Consider the following 9,462-nt stretch of genomic DNA (forward strand, 5'->3'; position numbering starts at 1 on the left):
TTACCCTTTTTAATTTTTCATATTTATTTCCTATCTTATTCATAGCCTTTTCCTTTTTTGTTTTCTTTAGGTCACGAGCAGTTGTCCAAGCATTTCACTACATATCGTACTGTGTATGACTGTGTACCTGACAAATAAAATTTGAATTTGAATTTGAATTTGAATTTACCAAAGCCCCAGTCATGTTGGCTAGAGATCAATCAGTAGGCCATATTTTTCCTTAGAGATCCACCTGTTGCCAAGGAAAAACCTTGTTGCATGTAATTTGCATGGAAGTGATTTTTCTCCTAACATTGCAGCTACGCACTTGAAATTGTGAAAAGTGTGATAGAAACCAGAAACAGGGACCATTCCCCTTTGAACTCAGTGTTACACCTTTTGAAACATGTTGGCGGCTCCGAGGCACAGCTTTTACTTCAAAGGCGAACATTAAAGGCCCATCTATTCACATTTTACTACCATTGGAGTAGTTAGCGAGTGTTTGCAGAAAAAATAACAAACTAAAGGCGACTGTGTAAATCAAAGCAGTCACTGGCATGTTTTTGGTGCTACACTTTATTTACTGCTGATTTTAATACCAAGAAGTTATACGTGCGTTTCCGTAGCAACCGGTGATCATATTATTTCCAGCGTTACTGAGGAGGACTTCACGTTAAATTGTTACAACAAATTTTCGATATGTTTCAGGTGCTTTTGGTTGGTTTTTAATTCTCATTTCTGAGGTTGTTTGTTTTGTTTTTTTATTTCCCATGAGCCTCCGCCCTCCACACCCTGATTCTTGTAATCCCCGTGGCACCCCATTTAAAACTCCTGGAACCGCCCCTGGCTGTAGGGCTCAAATAAAACCTACGCCCATTACAGACAGATTAACGTGATCGCGCAGCTCGTCCCCGTGTCTTCCTGTCTTCAGAGGGAAGAGTAGACATGACGACCCGCTCTATGCGCGCTCTGTCCGGAACCCTGAAACCGCTCTTCAGCCCCCGGTCACCGCAGGTAGGAGCCGCCCGGTGCGGTTACCTGTTGAACACACCGCGTTTTGGATGGTGCAGCAGGTGGTTAGTTAGCTGCCGCTGTCCGTTCAGCACCACGGGTCAGCGTCCGGTTCGCGTCAGCGTTTTACGTAATTCTGCAGTTTGAGGATGTTTCCTGCTGCCATCTGTAAGCCTACACTCTTCCCTGCAAAGTCATGCATTATTCAGAGACTACACCTCTGCGCCGAGTAAAGACAGACAGGTTCACTTCTCCGGCGGAAAAGCTGTCTGTTGTCCACGAGTCCGTGTTTTGCTTGTGTTGTTACTCAGACGCAGTTTTAAGAAGTTTCGAGAAGGTATAACTACACAAATATGCGCCTCGCTGTTGTGTAGACATGCCAGTCTGCACAAAACAAACGCAACAAGCCTCATCAGGCTCCCTCTTATGTTTAAGCTGCCAATCCGGAAGGCATTTCCTGTTTTGTTTTTCATTGTATTTGAGCTCAAAGAAAAACCTCAGTTTTCCACGCTCGTCGACTCTGCTATGCTTACATGTTCATTAAAGTCTGCAGGTCACGGTGGAAATGCATGTTTTTATTTATTTATGATTCAAACAGCCTGTCGAGACCCATAATTACGTTTGTTTTCACTCCTGTGTGGTAATACTAGCATCACAACATAGAAAACATCGACTAATTATTACTTTATTGCACTTGTAATACTTCCACCAACCCTCCTAAAAATATCCAAACAACAGAAATGTTTCTTTTGTTTCATCTGCATGTGGATGAGTAGTGTCAAACATATGGGCCGGGTTCCAGAACAGGTCCATCAAACACGTCCAGATCAGCCGTCTTTATCTAAATAACAGCGTAACAGTGAAGCTGCTAGGAGTAGAGGCAGCCAGCCTCCAACGTGTCTGTGACCTGGTTTTATAGCTAAAAACAAATAAATAAAATGAAATAAATAATTTTTATAAAAGTCAAAAACTATATATATGTAGATATAGTTTTTTGGGGTTTTTTTTTTTTTTTTAGAACATTTTAAAATTAGAATACTATTTATTATGAAGGTAATTTGGTCATTTTAAGAGGACTTGTCTGCGTGTAACCTCTGTTTTTTCTCTGCATCTTTAGGGTTTTGTTGTGGCAGCCTGTCATCAGACTCACAAGTCAACTTACACTGTAAGTTGTGTTATATATGAGGATTTATTTTATAGCTTCTATAATTTCTGTAAGCTCGGTCTTTAGGAGACCTTCTGACTCCCCACCCCTCACCATGATTCACATTTAGAGTCGATTCTCCAAGAAAATGTGGTCTCAGCCTCTCCTTTGTCCTATTTTCTCTCCCCTGTTTGCTCTGAATCCTTCCTCCCTCCACCCACCCACCCACCCACCCAAGACCATAGTGAGTATGGATGCTTATAAGTGCTTATAAGATTTAGTGTAACAGCTAAAAGAGTGACAGGTCTCTGTAGTTTGTTTAGGGTTGTATCTAAAATGTGTGTGTTTGTGCATTACAGGCTCCACCTGCTCGTTACGGAGGCAGACACACCGTGACTCTTATTCCTGGAGATGGCATCGGACCGGAGCTGGCCAAACACGTGTGTGAGCTATTCCGGTGAGAATTCCCTCATGCACTCACGATTACTCTCTGCAGAATTTCACTGAAACATTCACCACCAGCGTGTTGAAAATTCAAAACTTTTTACAATTTTTAGCACTTCATAAATTTCGTCCAGAGGCTTTTTGCCTGGCTGCCATTGTAAAGGATGTCTGGATAAATAAAGGTTACCCTGACTTCTTGAACCATCCTCGGCTAATGTTTCCTTCTCACAGTGTGTGCACATTTTAGACAGAAAGCTGTTCATAGTAACAGCTTTTAAAGTATTTTTTAAAACACAGAAATGTATAAGCAATGAATTTAAGACTTCAGTAGAGTTTAGAGGATTAGATTTGCACCTCATGTCAACTGGGATACGCTCAAGCCTACATCCATCCATCCATGCATTCCCATGTCAGATGAGATGTATAACATCTCTGGTTGATTCTGTGTCTTCAAAGAGAGGAGCTCAGACAATTGAACCATGTCAACTAGCTCCTTTTGACGAGTAATACCAGCAACTCAACTCTGAGCTTCATCTGGATGTCTGACTTCCTCACTATATCTCTAAGGTTGACTCCAGCCAGCACACAGAGGAAACTCTGATGATGCCACACAAATCCGGTCGTCCTCACGCTCCCTCTTTCTTTCACTTCTCAGTAAGATTGTGAGGTCCTGCTCGGAGCAGCCAATCTCCCCAGTCCAGAGGGAGCAGTTTTAGAAAAAGAAGAAGCTTAAGTTGGATAAGCGGTTAAAAACAAATGGGTGACTGATTAGTTCCTTTTGGCTCTTGCTAAAAACATAAACTGATGCAGAAAGGGCACATACTGGTGCATTAACATTCAACAGAATGCCAGGATTTAAGTCGCTGATGCTCAGAATTTCCCGTGGGATGCCCTGAGACACACTCCATAATGTTGACTACACACACACACACAGATGCAGTGCTAATATTAGGCCACTAAATGGTTCAGCTCTCTCATTCATAAGTGCTCTCTTTGCCTGTGTTCACTATCAGATTCTGCTGTGTGCCTGTAGACTTCGAAGTCGTCAATGTGGACTCGACTAAGACCTCAGAAGATGATATCAATAACGCCATAATGGCTATCAGACGCAATGGAGTTGCACTGAAAGGTAACTGTGGAAAATATACCTTAAATGAAGTTATAAGGCAGGTAATATGCAAAAGAAACACAAAAATTGTAAAGTTTTTTATTTTTTGTGTCTCATAAACAGTAAACATCATGTTCCTAAAAAAGAAAAAAAAACACAAAAGAAGCAACTTTCATGACTAAATCATTTTTAGAGATGTAAGTGAGACAAACGGACATAAATCATTCCCAGAGGCGATAACACTGAACCAATCATATACAATAAACACAATTGAACTTCTTTTTCCTCTTCTGTTCCGATTTATTTTACTGAGTTTGATTCTTGTGCTCTACTTATAATCACTTCCCAACAAGTACAAGATGAATTTCAGATCAAAAGAGGCAGACAAATGAAGATCAACATGTGAATTACCTCTGATTAGTCTTTATACTTTTTTCATGGTAAGTATTTGAATGTAAATTTTTAAGTGGCCCAACAGTGAGGTGTGACTGGTACAAGAGATTTTTAATGTTCTTAGGAAGCTTTATTGATTCCTTTTTCGTATACATGTAAACATTTTATTTATGTTTACAATTCATAATAAAAATAAATAAACGGAAACTCTGAAATGAAATATTTGGATGTGCATGTTGAGAAAATCACATAGTCAGTGTTGTGCCTAATGATGTAGAGAGCACAGAGGAGGAGGAGAATCCAATCACAGGACATGAGAGGAAGAAATAAGAAGCTCAAAGCTGAAGTATTTTACTATCCAGGGTGAGGTCATACAGGAGTAGACAGTCAGTGAGGCAGACACCAAAGGTAACAGGTGTGCAAACATGTCATATCCACAAATAAATAAAGAACCAATAATAAGAGAAACAAACTGAACTTTACACAGGAAAAACGTATGCAAGGAAATTAGTAGAAAACTTAACTAGTGCAGAAAAAATCTGTTGGAAAGATGGATTTTTTAATTTTGGATTGCAACAGTTCATTTTTTTTCTCTTTTAAACATAAATATGTTTGTTTATTTAGGAAATATTGAGACCAACCACAACCTGCCACCTTCCCATAAGTCCCGAAATAGCCTCCTCCGGTGAGTCGACAACTCTTTGGTTTTCAGCTCGGATTTTTTGCTGATGTAAAGTCACAGAATTTGAGCTCTCTGTTTGTGCTCATCTTCCTCGCTGCAGTACCACTCTGGATCTGTATGCCAGTGTGATGCACAGCCAGTCCCTGCCAGGAGTGAGGACGCACCACAGAAACATCGACATCATAACAATCAGGGAAAACACGGAGGGCGAGTACAGCAGCCTGGAGCATGAGGTGTGTCTCTGTGTGTGTGGATCCCATCTCTTTGAGTGCATCTCTAACTAATCAGTCTCTGTTTTATCTCCACTGCACCTCTGCAGAGTGTACCAGGCGTCGTCGAATGTCTGAAGATCATCACCAGGACCAAATCTTTACGCATCGCCGACTACGCCTTCAGGACAGCTCGAGAGAAAGGACGCAGACGAGTCACCGCCATCCACAAAGCTAACATCATGTCCGTTTCTGTTCCTGTGTTTTATCTCGTTTCTTAAATGTGTTCCACTCATTTTTCGTCTGTTTCTCGGAGCAGGAAGTTGGGCGACGGCCTCTTCCTGGAGTGCTGTAAAGAGGTGGCCAGTGGTTACCCTGAAATCACCTTCAACAGCATGATTGTGGATAACACAACCATGCAGGCATGTCCATGTGAGACCATTTCATTGTGTGGTGTCTGTGTCAGCATGTCCCTCACATTCTTACTGGGGTATTTAATCAGAAAATGTGAGCGTTTTCAAGCCAAGACTCTTGAGAGTCACAACAGAAGGCGGTTAGTCATTGAAACCTCCTTCTGTATTCAAAAAAACGTGTGTGTGCTGGCTTCTCCAGCTTGTAAACATGTCCTAAAATGAGCTTTTCTGTGTGTGTTTTAGCTGGTTTCCAGGCCTCAGCAGTTTGATGTGATGGTCATGCCTAACCTTTATGGCAACGTTGTGAGCAACGTGTGTGCCGGCCTGGTGGGTGGACCCGGCCTGGTGCCTGGAGCCAACTACGGAGAAAACTACGCTGTGTTTGAGACGGTGAGACAGGGTTAATGAGATCTCTACATGTCTTGTGGGTTCTTTGTTTTTCTCTCTGGGGTTAGCTGCAGTTTTTCTAGGGTCCACTTGAGGCTCTCTCCAAAAGCGAGTCATCTTTGTGGACTGCCCTGTTAAAATCCCACCGTTAAAGCATCAATAATCATGTTAACAGCCTCGTACAACAAAGGTTTTGGTCTCTATCAATATTTATAACTCACCAGCTAAAAGAAGAAGTTGGAGTTGGGTGTGTGTGGCCACCCAGTAGGTAGAGTGGTGGCCCCATGATCGGAAGGTCGGGGGTTCGATTCCCCTGAACAACTACCCTGAGGTACCCCTGAGCAAGGTACCGTCCCTACACACTGCTCCCCGGGCGCCCAGTGGCTGCCCACTGCTTCACTGAGTGAATGGGTTAAATGCAGAGAGGGATTTTCCCCACGGGGACCAATAAAGTACACTTTCTTTCTTTCTTTCTTTGACTGGCTAAGCTTCCTGTATCGTCAGTGATTTGTCTGCTAGCCTCGCCTCCACTAACTGGAATCACTGAACTGGTCCGGTTTTCAGACAAGTTTTTTTGTGGGTGTGTATGATGTTCATCATCTCCTAATGAACACATGTCCATGGCTGGGTGGTCTGAGTGCTCCTCACCTCACCCTCGGCAGCTGAATCCCAGTCCTGCTTCTGGTCGTCTGGTTCTTTCCTTCTTTTCTATTTCACCTCTTTCATGTGAACGTGCAGCGTTAACTTCCCTCTTTTGAATTTTTCCCTATTGTGTAATCTAAGCACTTTAATTTTTAACGAAACCATAATTGTTGTTTTTCCAATCAAGCTCTATACGCACATATGAGTGTACACTCACTCAAGCCTCCCCTGATGTAACATCTCATTTTTGTAAGGACGTATAAATGGATGTATCACTTTTCTAAATGTGCTCTTCTCTGTACAGGGCACCAGGAATACTGGGAAGAGCATCGCTAACAAGAACACGGCAAACCCCACGGCCATGCTGCTGGCCTCCTGCCTCCTGCTGGATCACCTTAAGCTCCACGGCTACGCCAGCATGATCCGCAAAGCCATCCTCTCTACAATCACCGATTCCCAGGTACGATTTGACCAATGCTACATGCAATTTGTTGGTGGTATTCAACTTTTATTGTTATGTCCTGCTTTGTATTTCGACATTACTCTAAATATGTTATCTCCTTTGTGTTCCAGCTGCACACTGCTGATCTGGGAGGTAAGGGCTCCACATCTGAAATGGTCCAGTCCATCATGGATGCAATCCAGAGCAGTGGACCTCGCACACAGAGACACTAGAAACCAGATGACTGTACGATTGCACCTTTCATTGTAAGACTGGACTGAAGCTGTAATGTATGGACAGCTTTTATTTCCTATGTGGGTTCAGTGGTTTAAAAAGCCCTCTGTGTAAAGCAGAAATATATAATAGTACTATGATAGATATTATATTCAAGATTTCCTAATTATTGTATGAATAATTTGTGAAACTGCAAAAAATAAAGCACCTGTTTGAGATCCAACTAATGCTTTCTATGTATCTTATTCTGGATCGATTTCTTATTATTATGGAAAACTGTTATAAACCGTGCACTAAAAATCAAAACATTAACCAAACTGTTGTCACCTACTGAAATATAGCTGTTCCAGCTTTGCATTTCACATCATATTGTGCAACCACAACATTTTGATGCATGGGTGGATGGATAGCTGAATGGATAAATTACTGTGCCTATTTGCACCCCCCATATTTGCATTCTTGGACACCTACAGAGCAGCTTTGCACAATTCAAAGATAGAAAAAGTAATCACGTAAAATAAGCTGGAGCCCTTCAGTTCCTCCACTGTCTCTTTAATCAGTGTTTAGAGCCTGAGCTTTGGGCTTACAGGGATTACTTGCACTTACACCTCAGTATTTGAAACTCTGGTCATTTTTATATGAACCACTGTGATAATAAATATATGGAAAATGTATCGCAGCCCTGCTTCAAATAACTAAATATAAATAAAGTAACTCAGATCACAGATCAAGTTGGTCAAGGGCAGTCTTTCCTTAGACTTCTAATGGAAGTATTTTTGCAACCAGAAGTCGCCCCCCGCTGGCCAGTAGAAAGAATGGAGGTTTAAGGCATCAGAGATACGGTTAACTAAAAACCTGTGGAGCATCCATCCATTTTTTACCTGCATGAATTTATTTTGGCTTGTTTTAAATGGGAGGGGCCAAGGCTACAGGTGTTGTAACATGGTGTTAATAACAGTAATTATGTAATGTGGCAGCCCTCTGGTCACATTTCCTTCCGTCTCGTCTGTGTTGTTGTGCAGTTTTCAGAGTGGGTGGGGTTAATTAGCGCTAATGGGCGCACCTGTTCAGTCTCCGCAGAGCATTTAAGAGCTGGCTGCGTCGTTCTCTCCCAGTCCACCCAGCATCACAGTGTTTGTTTGGGTCCCTTCAGCCTCATTATTTTGTGTTTTGCACTACACAACACCAGACGTTTCAATACTCCTCCAGCTGCTGATGCGCCGATAACACTAACAAACCCCATCAATTTAATTATCGTTTTGCTTCTTATAAATACAATTAAAGATCAATCCTATTCACAGAATTACACACCCACCATGGTGGTATTTCCATTGCCCTCCATTTAAAGGTAAAAATACAGCATCAAATGTAACACAATAAACATTCAAGTGATTGTGAAATATCCCTTTATAATCAGTGACAATCAGTTAATTGAAGGCTTAACCAGAGTGTTTTTAACTTAGAGGTTTCTGTTTGTTCACAGTCTGATGGTTAGAAGGTAAAAGGCCCACCGTTTTAAAAGGGTGGAGTTACATAGACTCACACATGTGTCCTACAGATTGACATATGCTGGGTGTGTGCGGTAATTTATTAAGTTACTGTGAATCCTTTCGGCCTTGAGACAGTTTCTCCATCAATCATCACAACCAGCTACATGAAAGTATCTGTTGCAGTTTAACTACACTTCTGATGACTAGTTATGGAGAGTAAACAGGCAGAGAGTCTCACCCTGACGTAAATCCAGATTCAATTTAATTTGGTTCAACTTTATTTATATAGCACCAAATCACACCAACAGTCTTCTCGAAGCACTTTATATTTTAAGGTAAACACTCCACATTAATAGAGAGAAAACCTCAACAATCAGCACTTGGCAAGAGTAGGAAGGAAAAGTCCCTTTTAACAGGAAGAAACCTCCGGCAGATCCAGGATCAGAGAGGGGCACCTATCTTGCGACTGGATGGGGTGAGGGGAGGAAGAGAAGAAAAGGACATGCTGTGGAAGAGAGCCAGAGATTAATAAGAACTAATAATTACATGCAGAGAGGTGTATGAACACATAGTGAGTCATACATCATGAGCATCATGGGAATCCCCCAGCATAACGTATTGCAGCATAACTAAGGGAGGATTAAGGACCTCCTGATCCAGCTCCAACTATATGCTTTAGCAAAAAGGAAAGTTTTAAGCCTAACCTTAAAAGTAGAGACATCTTTTAAGTTCAAACTAGAAGCTGGTTCCACATAAAAGGGGCCAAAAGGCTGAAGGCTCTGCCTCCCATTCTACTTTTAAATCCTCTAGGAACAAAAAGTAAGCCTGCGGTCTGAGAGCGAAGTGCTCTAATGGGATAATATGGTACTATAAGGTAATGAAGA

The 9,462-nt window shown here is 41.8% G+C and overlaps 1 protein-coding gene across 1 annotated transcript; it reads left to right on the top strand.

Annotated features, from left to right (window-relative positions):
* The first annotated feature begins 924 nt into the window (after positions 1-924).
* Positions 925-7,087, top strand: LOC146611216 (isocitrate dehydrogenase [NAD] subunit gamma, mitochondrial-like). The gene is made up of 11 exons (XM_085345412.1): positions 925-993; positions 2,108-2,155; positions 2,494-2,591; positions 3,592-3,707; positions 4,704-4,764; positions 4,862-4,994; positions 5,081-5,214; positions 5,290-5,392; positions 5,627-5,773; positions 6,717-6,872; positions 6,986-7,087. The coding sequence occupies exons 1-11, from the start codon at positions 925-927 to the stop codon at positions 7,085-7,087; spliced, it is 1,167 nt and encodes a 388-aa protein (XP_085201538.1).
* The last annotated feature ends 2,375 nt before the right edge of the window (positions 7,088-9,462 follow it).

The sequence above is a fragment of the Diplotaxodon limnothrissa genome, linkage group LG20 (genome assembly GCF_057381915.1).
Source record: "Diplotaxodon limnothrissa isolate DT_005_m linkage group LG20, D_limnothrissa_male_GT1.1, whole genome shotgun sequence".
Lineage (NCBI taxonomy): Eukaryota > Metazoa > Chordata > Actinopteri > Cichliformes > Cichlidae > Diplotaxodon > Diplotaxodon limnothrissa.